The 13,956-nt window shown below is 39.1% G+C and overlaps 1 protein-coding gene and 1 long non-coding RNA gene across 7 annotated transcripts in view; both read left to right on the forward strand.

Moving 5' to 3' along the window:
- The window catches only part of ARID4B (AT-rich interaction domain 4B), a 94,135-nt gene that overhangs the window by 14,218 nt on the left and 65,961 nt on the right, over positions 1–13,956 (forward strand). Inside the window, exons 1-2 of one of the 6 annotated variants that reach the window (XM_037390804.1) lie at positions 8,443–8,588; positions 12,801–12,880. The exons of 4 other annotated variants lie outside the window; for them this stretch is intronic. In XM_037390804.1, the coding sequence (XP_037246701.1) occupies positions 8,582–8,588; positions 12,801–12,880 (87 nt within the window). In that variant the 5' untranslated portion in view covers positions 8,443–8,581. Of the gene's footprint in view, positions 1–8,442; positions 8,589–12,800; positions 12,881–13,956 lie in introns of those variants that run through there. One more of the 6 variants, XM_037390810.1, reaches the window with a different exon arrangement.
- LOC119149541 lies at positions 3,459–5,933 on the forward strand. The gene is made up of 2 exons (XR_005104738.1): positions 3,459–4,974; positions 5,691–5,933. It is a non-coding gene; the product is annotated as an uncharacterized LOC119149541 (long non-coding RNA).

Consider the following 13,956-nt stretch of genomic DNA (forward strand, 5'->3'; position numbering starts at 1 on the left):
TTTGTAATTATATTTAATTGTGTATATATATTACCCTCTTTCTTTGCATACATAATAGTAGTAGGTACCTTAAATTCCTATGGTTCCCTCCCCCTTTGTTTTTATTGGGAGAGGAAGCTGAAGAACTATTTGATTATTTTGAAAAATGTAATATCTTTCTAGAAAGATGGATATATCTATATATAAATAAATATATTATGCAGATATATATTTGTATTATAGTACCACTTAGAGGCAGTTCAAGGATGGTAAGACTGTCAGGTGTCATAAAAGGATAGCTTCTGCTGGACTAAGCCTAAGGTACTGTTGATGTTCTGCATGTGTGTAGTTAATTGTTTGTTGTTTGTATCTTCACTAATGTAATGTTAAGTAACCGTTTATTAGGAAGAAGAATCCTCTTCATAGGAAGCCTGGAGAAAAAAAAATCAATATTTACAATGTGTAAAAGGGAAAAAGCATAGGAAAGTATAATCTACAGGACACTAAAAAACATATCTAGAATGTATTATGCCAAATACATTCCAAAGAGACCAGTATAGATTTGTCTATAAAGCATAATACTTCTGATGTCTACTTTCCAAAATTTATGCTGCAAAACAAATAGTGGTCAGGGTGATATTTATACACACACACCCACCCCCCAAACACATACGTATGCCTTTTAATATCTAGCAGTTACCTACAGTTCTTTAAAAGGTTCAGATTGTTGGCTAGCTTGCCTTTGAATTTCATTCGAGTTTTATTCTATTAGCTGTTTCAAATGCGTAATTGTGGCATAGAGAATTCCAGGAAAGCCAAATATAAAGGCTAACTATTTATAAGCCAAAATTCTGCACTCTTGGTGTATTAGTTGTTTTAGCCAAATGAGACACATTTTGTTAGCTCTTGTGTAACATTTTCCCCAGGAGACTAAAGAATAGCAGGTTACTGACTAGGAATAAAAGGCTAGTTTAGACCAGGAGTGAAGATCTGCCAGAACGTTCCAAATAAGGATTTGCTTACGCTAAAACCTAAGGAAAAGTCTAGGAATTGGTGTATATCTAGTTGAATTCAGAAATCATCCAAAAAGCAAAACAAGTGAAAAAAGCTTGAGTTTAGCTGGTATGCAGAATGAGAATCTTAGAAGTTATTGCTGGCACTGAGCTAGAAAGGAAGAGACTGTTGGTCTGTATATACTAAATCTGCTGAAGCCAGAGGAGAAAACTGAGGACAGTTCTGCAGAGCAAGTGAAGGAGAGCCTGGTTTGACTGTTCTGAAGTGCATTATCAGGTTCTGTTACTTCTCTTTGGATCTTGGTGAATCTAAGCCTTACACTTTGAGATCAAAACAACCTGTTTGGAAAAGCAGGAAAAAAGCAAAAGGCAAGTCAGTGGAGAGAGTAGAACTTTTTTTTCTGCAGTTTTTTATCTTTATGTTATATGCTTTTTATTTAATATAGTCTAAAATGGGGATTTAAGTGACTATCTTCCCCAAGTCTGAATTTTGCAGAAAAAAAAAGTGTCAATGCCAGAGGTGTAATTGACTGAAATTACCTTCAGGGTGATACTTGGCCTTCCTTTAGTTGATAGGGTTTTTTAATAGCAATGTCAGGCTTTGTGACGAGAGGAGGAAGTCTGCATACACATATTCCTGTAACTGTAGCGTGCCTTTGAGTGCATGTGCTGTGTCATACGGTGCTAATGGGCTCCCCAGGGTAAATCCACACAAGACCAATGAAAGAATATGTTTTCTCATATTTTTATCTCTTTGCTATTATGGATGTAACCTGAAACTCAGGTTTTCTGGGTCCAGTGTGATTTAGGGTCTGCCATTGCTGTTAAACTCCATGGAGTTAAGGTTTATCCTTTCTCCTTCCCGGTGCAAGGCAGTGACTTGTTCTGTGAATCTTTCCTGTCCAGCTCTATGGTTCTTGAGTTTTCTTGTTCTACTGTAGATCTTTGCTCCTCTAAGGCCTTTTAAAGATTGTCTCAACACTGGGTCATTGTCTGGGTACAAGTTCTCTCTAGTCTGTTCATTAAATGGTGCATTTTCTGGAACGTTAGACCAAACGTTGTTTTTTGTCAGGATGGATCCTGTTAATAAATTGAATGAAGTTTCTATTTTGTGGGAAATTCTGATTTTTTTTAAAATTCATCTTGAAATCAGTTAGCAGTTTAAGATTGGATTTATTTTACAAAAACAGATTAATAAGAAAAAATTGTTTGGTTCTCTAATGTAGTGGTAATGGTGCTTTGCTAGTTTCCTATAGAAATATCAACACTCGGTCTAATGCTACAGAATGCTCAGTTGAATCACATTTTTTTTTCATCTGATAAAAATGTTTCACTAGAAAAGCTAATACCTGCTTTGTTTGCAAATAGTGTGCAGTGGATATAAAACTTAACATAAACTGGGTTTTGAGTGCTATCCAAGTAGATTAGACTTTGAATACAAACTTGCATTTGACCTTGCATATACTCCAGTACTGAAGTGCTTTCAGCCAGTGTAAAGCCACTTCAGGGATTTAGTGGAGATGTTGGACTGAAAGCTGTTTGTTAGACACCCAGATCTCTGACTTGCATTTCAGGGATGAAACCCAGTTTAGAGGATCAGTTGAAGAAGCAATAGTTAGCTTGATTATCTAGTTATTTAAAAAAAATATAAATCAAGTAGTGTGGTAAATGTCATCTTCCTCATCCAGATAGGGGCATCATACATTTAGTTTTTAGAATTTGGAGAGAAAGAAATCTAGGACATGCAATGAAAAGGTAAATATAGAAGATGCTATTGCATACACACACAAAATGGTAGGGAAGAGGAGTATTTTCTAGGTTTTTTTAAACGTCTGTTTTTTGCAAACCTTAAAAATTCTGAACGGTGATTATGGAGTGCTACTTCATGTTGTGGTTTGAGTCAGATTGCCAGTTTACCCACTGATTTCTCCTTTTCTACTTTAACTCTGGTGTTAGTCATTTGTCAAATTGGTGAGTTGAGTCCCTTTAGCCTTTAATCAGAGGTGTGCCAGAACTGATGCAAAAGGGAGAATGGACAGGGAAAGGCATCATTCATGCAGATTTCAGTTTGGAGGGCCAAGGCCTTTTACATTTCCCCTTTTACACTGGGGAGTTGTTAATTCAACTCACAAAAGAACACACCACCTCTTTAATTGTCCCTGCCTACATCCCACCCCACCCCTTCACCCCGTTTCAGAAATTAAGAACTACCACTGGCAGTAGGCAGTGTCTTGTCACCAACTTCTATTGTTTAACCCAATTTATTTGGTTTATTTTTGATGGGTATTTTTTTTTCCTCTGCAGGTAGACAGAGATCTTGGAATATTTATCCTAGCATTCCTGACTTTATTCTTAAAAGACTGAATTGGTTCAACCCTTCTTGCTAGAGTGGTTTTCTGACTTTGCATCCGAATCAAGTCAGCATCCTGATGTTCATTGAAAATTACCAGGAAAAAGCAAGTAAATGAATACGACTTGCACTGAGGACAGTTATGTTGGATTAGATTTCTAGCCTAAAGAAGCCATATACTTACTTTTGCACCAGTTAGGTTTTAATGCACTTAAGTTTTTAAAAGTTTCCTGTCAGTTGTGTAGCATTCAGGGCTGTTGTAATCCTCTGCTTCTTGCTGTTTATTTTGTCAGCTCATACAGTTCTACACAATTTATATTTTAATTCTTATACAGGTAGTTGTTTATTTTTGGGTTGCGAATACAGCAGAAATGGTGTATGTTGGTAATTTCTCACTTAAAATCAGATTCTTTTTGCTTTAAATAGCCCCCACTTTCCTTCTTCCCCTTCTGAATTTAAAGGGCCTATTCCATCTGTTCCCTCTAACAGATAAAGCGTTATGAATATTGCCATTTTTGAAATCTAATATGCAACTGTATTAACTACAAGCTATGTTACCAGCTTTTCTGTAAGTACTAAGAAAAATGCATTATGAAATTCTGATCCATTATAATGGGATGCCTTTGAGGCTAAAAAAACCACAGCTGTAATAGCCACAAAATTGCAGGATTTCAGAGCAATGAATATGAGGACAAGGCAACCGGCTTTTGCCTAGATAATTTGTTGAGAGAGGAAGTGGGGACTGACTGCAACAGTTGAGCTTGTAAAACTAAAGTGAACAGATTGTCGCTGAGCAGAGTTGTGTACAGTGTATTTTTAAAATTAGTATTATGATAAGTAAGTTGAGCTCTAACCAGAGATGAAACCATGTGCATATTTCCTGTCTGTCTGAGACAGCACAAATGCCTGGGGGTGGAAGAATTGAGTTTTGACACACATCAGCACATATCAGAAGTGATAAAGCTGGTATTTCTTTTGCTAGAAAAGGATAGAGTGGTTTTCCTGATCACTTTGATTGGCTATTTACTATATGGTGCAATTCACAGAATCTTGAAAAGCACAGACAGCTCTTCAGAAGTCTTTCCTGTTCAGTAGCTGCCTTTATCACAATATTTTGTTTTAATTATGGGAGTTTCTTGTTGAGTCAGAATGTGAGTGTGAAGACCTATAGCCAGATGAGGCTTAGTCTGACCTACTACTGCTTCAGACTTTGCTTGGTCATTCCTTTAATGTGTATTTAGCAAGACTGTTGATTTAAAGCCTTAAAGAGATGGAATATTTACTTCAACCTTTATGATCTCAAGTAATTGGTTACACAGAATACTAACTTCCTTTTTTTTTAAACCTAAAAGCTCTGTTCATCCTGAGGCTGTGGGATTTTTTTTTTAATGCCCTAGACTGCAAGGTTAAAGACACTTGCAATATTGCTTCTTTCCTATGCAATGAAAGAACACTGTAGTCTGACATTATAGGCCAAGTTCAGTGAAGAGCTGTAGCTAGCTACCCTGTTGTGTTTGTGGTACTCCTCAGTATGAGGGACGGCACTGCAGAAGTCTCCTTTGTATTACTATGAACGTGCAAGCATGTGGCACGGGATGCTCTTGTCTGCTGGGCAGAGAGAGAACTGGTCAGGTAAGAGTGCTTTACAAAGCAGGGTTTTGTGGTTAGCACAGGACCTATCTGCAAGCACCTATGACTCGTTCAGGCATCCCATTTCCTTTAAGGTGGTTCATGTCACAGATTTGCAGTAGTCCGCGTCCTTTGGAGGTGTGAGATAGGCGCTTTATTCAATCAGCCAAGATTCCCAGGGTATAGAATGGAGTATTTTGCAGTAGCTGCCCTTTAATCTAAGGTTTTAGTGTCTGGGATTGAAGACAGCTAACAGGCTAAGCTGGGGAGCCATCAACAGTCAGCACACTTGCTAGAGTTTCACGGTATGGTATGTGCCACATTAACAGTTCACTGCTATTGCAAATGGAACATGCTGCATGCCATTTCTTCCTCCCCTGGGGTGCAGTTCCTGGGGGAAAAATAGCTAAAAAATAAATGGCACATGAGGCGATGTTATAGTCGTGCCCAAAAGGCAAATGTCATGCTGGAATGTTAAAGCATTATTTGAAAATTGTGTGAAATAATCTGTTTGCTTCTCTTGCAATCAGTTAGCCCATACCTGTGTCCGTTTTTGGGCACCAGCTTGAAGAAATATGTGAGGTAATTAAATCAGAATCCAGAGGAAACAATTAGAAATACTTTTAATCAATATTGAAAAATAAATAAGTGTGTCTTAAAAATATGGCTTATAGGTAAAATTTACACAATAACTGGTTGAGTTTTTTTATTTCTTTCAGAGATTAGATTACTTTAAGGAGTCTCATCTCTTGAAAACTGCAAAGCAAAGTACGCTGATCTCCATGTGCAGTATTGATAAGAAATAACAGCAGCAAGGAATATTTAGATGAGATACTACAGAAAACTGTGTAAACACTGGAATATGTTGCGTGCAGCAAGTGTGGAATATTCACTCCTGAATTTAATAATAGATATGACAGACATCTGTTACGAATAATAAAGCTGAAATGATCCTACTGAGAGGAATGGCCTTGATAACCTTTTATGTGTAATTAAGTTTTTGTTTGTTTTTCCCAGGAATCTCATCCATTCTAATTGAATCTTTGATAAAGTGGGTAATTAAGTTATTTCAGTCTCTTTGTAGGTATTTTCTAAACTCATTTTCATAGTTCTTTCTGAACGCCTTGTCCCTGGCCAGCAATTTTACACTGAATGCCTAGGCAGCAGTTGAGGGAACATGGCAGAGATAAAAATCCCCTCTCCTGTCTAAAATTTCTTATGTTTCTGTATGGCGTTACCCATTTTACATTACAATGCTTTTGGTACCCTCCTGTGTACAGTTGGCTATCTTCTACAAACACAAATATTTTTTTTTCTCTTGAGATTTCATTGACTTGTTTTTTCACATAGTACTGTATTAGTCACTTTGTTATTTTGCTCATGAACAGCCTGGACTGGGATGTTTAATTAAGCTATCAAATAATCTTTGTTCCAATCCATTTGGAACACAAGATATCATTATCATACCATTCTTTTCAGTGCTTTGAAACATCCCAGTTTTTTTTGTAGCAGAAGCAGCATCTCCAGACAGAGTTGTGGCAGATCTTAAAAACTGAGGCAAGTTATCTAGACCTAATAGTTGGAGTAATGCTCCTAAGCATTATCTGAAGCTTTTAGTTGGAAAAAGTGTGTTTGCCAAAGGAAAGATTTAATCTTATTTTCAATTGTAAAACAGGTATCAGGGATATCCTTTTTACTAAATTATTTTACCTTCTAATAACAAACATGTTACTGATTTCTTCATTTTTTTTGACTTAAAATTCTTCGTACTTGAATGCATTTTGGTTCTTGCACTAAACACATGAAATCTGAAAGAAGCCTTTCAAGCATCTGACTAAAAGAGAAGTCTGTGTTGAGAAGCTCCTTATTTCAAGTTGCTACTTTTTTTGTATGTACTTAAGTAGAAACTTAATGTTCAGGCTTGACTTGGAACATACAAGAGTGTGACCAAAATTAATGAAGCTGCATCATTTGCAGTACTAAACTATAATGCTAAATAGTTTGAGTATTTGGTTACACCTTACAGAAAAATTGCACTCTTGCAGCTATGGGAATGATTGACTTGAAGTTTTCATATTCAGAGGGATAAACAGCGGGAGCGGGCATTCAAAATATTTTTCCTTCATGTGGTCTTTCAGCAAGAAGGAGAACTACAGAAGGAATTGTAAAGAATTGGCATTATTTTTAGAAAGACTGATCAGCCGTTCTGGAGCGTTTGATTAAGTAAGACATTTTATAGAGTGGTGTGTTATACTGATAGAAGAAATACAGGTTTCCATTCTTAGATCTCAGAGTACTAGAGAAACATCAAATGCCTCAGTAAGATAGGCATTAGCCCCATTCTACAGACTTGAAAGTTGGTACGTTCCTGCTGAGTTGCATCTTTGTGCAGGAAGTCTGTGACCAAATTAGGAACAGAACCAGAATTTAGTGCGTATTATTCAATGGGGTAGGAAAAAAAATATCCAAATACTGGGTTTTTTTTTTAAGCGTAGTCACCTTTCTGGATTTGCTCTTTTGAATAGGAAATGAGCTAATTACAATCTGAATGTTTGGAAATGATACTACTCAGTAAATTTCTGGATGGAGAATCAGGTTGGGTTTGGACAATTACAAGGATAGGGTGACTTCTAAATATTTTTCTTTCAAATCTTTCTCATTTTCTGAGTAGAGTTAAAATATTTTTATAATTTTGTTTCCATCAACTTTGCTTAGTTCCAAAAACAACAAAAAAAAGTGATGGACTTGCCAGTTCCATACAGACTCAACTTCACATCCATAAGTAAAAATAATGAAAATCCATTTTGTGTTTGAAACAGATACAGGTAATATTATTTAATGTGATTATGGAGTTGAACCTCTTGTTTTGGGTCACTGAGTCCTTCATGGTCTTAGAACCTGTAAATCCTTTCCAAATAGATCATTTTTACTCAGAGAGGAAACCCATCTGTTGCACCTTTTCACATCTTTAAGAACTTTCAGTAAGCTAGGTATTGAACTGGTCTAGTTGACTATTTTGAAATAAAGAAAATAGCCCCTTTGCAGTGTAGAGAATGGTAAAGGTGTCTGGAAGTACTAAACCAACTTCTGACATCTGTCCGCTAGATTCTGCCGACTTCCACCTTGGCAGGTGTGGGGTTGGGAAGTGGAAGGGAAAAAACCCTTTTTGCCTCAGCTGTATGCTGTATAATGTTTGCTTATGAGACTGGTGAGGTGTTACTTGAAATTTCTTGTAGATCTTCAATTGAAACTTGAAACACGTTTCATTACTTCTGAATGTAGAAAGGTTCAGTTTGATCATGATGTTCCTACCATAATTTTGATTTGTGGGCAAAATGTTGATAACATTGAACCATTTTCCTTCAGAAATTTCAAAATTACTAGTTTTGCATTTCTGCCTCTACAAGAGCAACAAAACAAAAAAAAAATCAAGCCGAAATCTGATTTTCAGCCAGAAGAAAATTTGCCCAAAATACACGCTTGTTGTTGGGCTTTCATGTCATAGCCTTTTCACATGAAAAACACCACTGGTCTTCCTTCTGTGTTGTAGTTTGCAAGTTTCCAGAAAAATTCCTTCCATTTCGTGTTGCTGTGTTCTCGCTTCTGAGAGATGGAAGGTAGGCCAATGGATTTACTTCTTTTAAGGAGTTTTCCTGTCTTCTAGGATTCAATCTTTGTTTCAGATACTACATTTTTGTCCGAGGAGCTATATGCCTCGGTAACATAAGGTTTGTAGAAAGGTTTATAGAAGTTTCTCATCTTTGTCCCTCTGAAAATACACAAGGAAAGTACTTGAAATCAACTATAAATATACTATCATCTGCCAAATGGAGTATATTACATGTGCTATAGTAATAGTTTTTTCCGGAAGATATCTGCTATTACTTTAAAGTTGAGTGTTCTAACCACAGCAGGTTGAGCTGTAAGCAAAATCTTGCGCTCTTAATTACATTCAGTAATTTTCTTTATTAAGAGATTGATTCTGCAGTGTGTGGGCAGATCTCTGCTGTTGGGTGGATCTTACTGCAGTTTGAAAATACTTAAGGTAATAATCGTTAGTTAAGTATCTTAGTAATTGGGGAGAAGGTTTTTTTAATGGTTTCTTTGTGGTTTTTTCACCTGTTTTCTTGAAAACAATTCTTCAGAACTTGTTTAGGAGATGTTGGATTTACCCTTGTTTTCCCCAAAATGACGGTCATTTTGAAAATTGAGTCTTACCAAGCCTTCATTGACCCAAAAGTTTCTGAAACCCTGTTGAATGACTTTGGGGTAGCTGCTAATTCTGCGGGATGGAATGGGAGTTTAAATTGTAAGCTATGTGAAACTTTTCCCCTTCATTAGAAGGCTTAAGGATCTGACTGGGTTTTGGGTTGAAGTAGTAGGGTTTTCTCACTGATTTGTGGGACTGAGGATGACTGTAATTGGAGTAGTCAAGGATGTATGCGATTAATGGTACTGCTTGCAAACTGGGTGCTTCCATTTTATATTATGGAAGATGTGCGAACTATGAGAAAGCACTTCCCTTGGAAAGGTAACTTCAGAATACCATAGACGGTAGAAAACAGTTTTGCCACTGTTGTCTTGCTTAAAATGGATGAGAAAAAAAAATTCAAGATCTTGAGCCTTGCAATGTGTGTTTTTTGAACTCGGAAGAATCAATGTAGATGTCTGGTGGGGGCAAGGGGAGAGAGGGTCTTGAATCTTTAACAAGCGTTTTCCTGAACCTTGGTTATTGAAAATAATCAGATGTTAAATTTCCGTTTAAAAACTAAAACAAATCACTGTGGGATTGTTGAGTGTTACAAAATTTTTTTTTTTGGCTTCTTGAAAATGTTTCACTAGTTCTTGGCTCAAGAGTTTCATAGAGTAGATAAATGCTGAATTTTGAATGTTTAATACAAGCTGAAATCTTGGCTCTACAAATTTAGTATATATGAAAGACAAAGGGAAGGTACAGACCCAGTTTTCTCTTTGCATATTAATCTTAAAGCAGTCCTGCAGGCTTTCCCTACTAAGCATGTTTCTAGATTGAATGCTTAATCTTGTTTTCATGTGGTTTACTTGGAACATCCAGTGCGTGGTGCAGAGGAATACAGATTAGGAGATAGAAATAATATATTCACAGACACTGTATTAGACATGCTTATAGGCAAAGGACAATGTAAAGCAATTTTATCAGCTGCTGTATGACACAACAGACTTTACAAAGGAATTTGAATATAGTAATGCAGCACAGTTAAAAGAGGAGGTGTGGGGATGATTTCATCCCACATAGATGGAAAATATCGAAATGTCTAGAAAAACTGGAAAACTGACCTCTTTAACAGCCTTAAAAGGTATGTAAAAGCATGATGCTACCATTTTAAGACTGCACTGTTACGATGTTTATTCCAAAGTGCTCTGGAGGGGTCCGTGTGTTTTCTCTCTTGAACTGCTAAGGCCAGAACCATTAGTACTGATGTGACTGTCCAAATTCAGAAGATGTGCAGGTTGTTTTATGATGTGGGCATCTAGCCATTTATCAGTCCTTCCAAGTATAATCAGCTCGAAGGCTGGAGCGGAACCCTTCCAGCAGCCTGCTTTGCCTGCCAAAGAAAATTCAGCCACTGAATTGGTGGAAATTGCTGACTGGTCACCTAGAGACCGCTTCTTATTTAAGTGGTAAACCGGCTTTTCAGCTGCGGCAGCCTGCGCTGCATATAGAAAATCCTGTCCGTCCACAGCAGTTGTGAACTGAGATAGCAAAGAAGCTACTCATCCTATTGCCATTAATAAAACAAAGTTTAGTAGTAGTAGTAGTAGTAGTAGGTCGGCTGCGCATTAGCTTGGATTTCCTAATGGGAAGCGCAAAACTGCAGGAAGCCCTGTTCGTTTTATCCCTTGTTGCTCATCCAAGAGGATGCCAGAAATCGTTAAAAACTTTGGGGTTTCTGGCTGCAGCTGTAGAATGCACGGCGCGATACACATTTTAGCGCTGCTGCGGAGCCGCGGCCCCAGCGGCAGCCCCGGAGGGTCTCGGGCGGGCGGGGCGGCACGAACCGCGTTGCAGGCGCCCGCAGCGGCGCCGTTACCGGCTGCGGCAGGGCCCGGCGGCGCCGCTCGGCTCCCCCCGGCCGCCGTGCGGGGTAGGAAGCGGCGCCCGGTGGCGGCGGGGCACGGTTCCAGCAGCGGCCGGCTCCCCGGGAAGGCCTGCGTGCGGCTTTACCCGGCAATCGCCTTAAGGGGACAAATTTAGTTTAACGGCAATCCGCGCTTAATCTGCCGGAGCGCGGCCCTGGGCGCCTTCGGGGAGGGCGGGCGGCAGCGCTCGGCGCTGGCTCGGGCAGCCAGAAACTTCTGGCAGCTTCCCGGCTCGGGCCCCTCCTCTTAAAGCGGCAGGGCCCGCTGCGGGGCTGCCCCCCCGCCCCGCCCGGGAGGCAGGTCCCCGGGGGGTGCTGGTGCCCGGCTGCGCTTCTCCTCTCCCGCATGACCTAATGCCCTCCGGGCTCCGTTCCCTCCCGCAGCCCTATGGAAGCTGGAGTATCGAGGCGGCTCTCAGCTGCTCGTCGAGGAGCTGCTCCAGCCGCTGGTAACGTTCAGCTTTGGCAGGAGCACCCCGCTGGAGCCTGTGCTGGGGAAGGGCCCACCCGTCTCTTAACAGCCCCCCCGTGCCCCCAGCCTGGCCGCGGTCCCACGCTCCCAAGGGAGCCAGGCCTCGGATACAGCCCTCCACAGGTCTCCCTTGGGTGAAGGATGGTCCATGCCCCGTTGTCACCCCACAGAGCCAGCCCCCCTCCTGGTAGCCTAGCCTCAGTCGTTAATGCGAACAGAATAGTGATCACTCATGTAAGCGCCTGCTTGGTAAATTGTTTCAATGAGGATCTTAAATACCGGTCTTCTGCCACTAGTGCAAAAATAAAACAAACGACCACAACAAACTTAGAGATTTCAGCCATCAGCTGACCGTCAAAACCCATCAGCTTCACTTTTCCCTTCCTCCTCCCTGTGTGAACTGAAGGATATTCCAAGAGAGTAATAGAGACCAGAACATTGAGAGCGAAGAAGTCCAGGATGTATATTATAAGCTGGTGTGAATGAAGCTCTGATCTCACTGTAGATGCATGATGGAGCGTGCTGGGCATACTCTTCAGTTTTTCCTGTTGGGCAGAAGTTTATAGATGGTTTTATGACAAGCTGCTGCAAAGATGATTCTTACTTACAAAGTGCAAGATGCTATGTTTGGGTATAAAATGATGTAAATTTGAATTACCTTGTTTTAAAATAAAATGAAGGCTGAGACCACAGCACAGAGATTTGGAGACAGCAACATATGAGACTAGTAGAGTTGTCTCAAGATTAGTAACCTTAAGAAGCTCAGAACATTTTATTGTAGGGTAGTCCAACAATGAGTCTGCCCTTCTCCCTTAAAGACCGTTGCAGTGCTGCTGATTTCAATATGCTTGTAATACCTTTTCCAAGAATCCTGAACTATGTTCTCAGATTTTAGTTGCATTTTTAACTTTTTTTTTTTTATGGTAACCTGCACTGAAGAGCAGGTAAAGAATGAAAACAAATCCTGCTGAAGCATGTTAAAATTAAATAGGCAAAGGGACATTCACTCTGAGTGTAAGGGTGTCTATTAAATGATGTAAGCACAAAGCAGAGAAGGGATAACAGAAGGGTAAAAATAGCTGTATACTTATTTTTAATCTCTATCTAATTTTGGTAGAATTGAATAAATCCTGCTTGAGAACAGGTGACTCATTTAGAGTTGGTGAAAATGACAAATTCATGGTAAGGATGATCTGATAATAATGCCAGACTTTGATCATTAATGTTTACTTTTCTAGTTTGCGTTCTCTGTGATGCATCACATCTTGCTAGATGTTTTAACTTACCATTTTCAGCTGATACTATCAGTCAGAATGAGGTAAGTATTTTGAAAATTTCAGTTAAGTAGTTTGGGGAGCAAAAGTCCGTGTAACTTGTGCTTCAGTGGAAGAATAAAATTGCAGGAAAATTTCCTCTGTGCATCCACTGAAGTTTTTCACATGGTTATTTTAAAATGTTTAGTGATTCACAGTGGTAATTAAATGCATTTCATCAGTATAAATTTTCCTCTCAAAAGTCACTCCAGTACTGTATTTTTAGTAAACATACCTACAGTGGTAAGCAAATGGTCCATATGTTTGCTATTATTTGAAATTACTCTGTTTACAATGGTAAATATTAACTAATTCCAGTGAAAGGCGTTAGCTATCATAAAACTAAGGAGGTATAGACTAGGGATTGAAATTACCCGGTGTGGTAGTAACATAAACCAGTTCTCACAGATGTTTGTTCTTCAAATGAATGTTCTTTTTGGAAGAAGCTTTTAAAAATAAGACAGAGTAGTGATAAAGTAATCACTAATATCGGTGATTACAGTCAGTAAGATTTTAAAATCCTGTGTTAAAGTTTGATTGTTGACTTGCCCGTTCCTCTGCCGTAAACTTGCAAGCAGTTAAAGGCCAGAGCTTCAGATTGTCTTGATTCCCAGTATTGTAGACCTTCTTTTTAGTTAATGTTCAGCGATAGTGAAGAGAAAGTGTTCTTTATTTTCTGTAACTTAAACTCATCGCAAAGACCAACTCATAATGTTAATTTGGCTGTATAGGGAGGTATAGACTGATACCGACACAACTTGAAGTGTTTGTAGAATTCTAACTATGTGCATCTGTGTGGACCCATCTGGGATCTGTCTATCTTGTTGAAAGAAAGCATAGAGTATTGAGATGACTTTTGTTTGCAAGATCAACTGGCGTGAAAGGCTATCAACATTGTAGTGCTGAAAGAGTTTCTTCACTAAAGGGTGGAGCGGAGAGCAGGAGGGGTGCTCCCCTCTTAGGGCATTACTGACTTTGCAAGAGTCAGTCAAGTCAGTCAGTTCCTGCTTTTCAGATTTATTTTCTATGAAGCAGCCATACTAGTGCGCTATACTGAAAGTAGTAAGGAAAACCAGATTTA

The sequence above is a fragment of the Falco rusticolus genome, chromosome 6, assembly GCF_015220075.1.
Source record: "Falco rusticolus isolate bFalRus1 chromosome 6, bFalRus1.pri, whole genome shotgun sequence".
Lineage (NCBI taxonomy): Eukaryota > Metazoa > Chordata > Aves > Falconiformes > Falconidae > Falco > Falco rusticolus.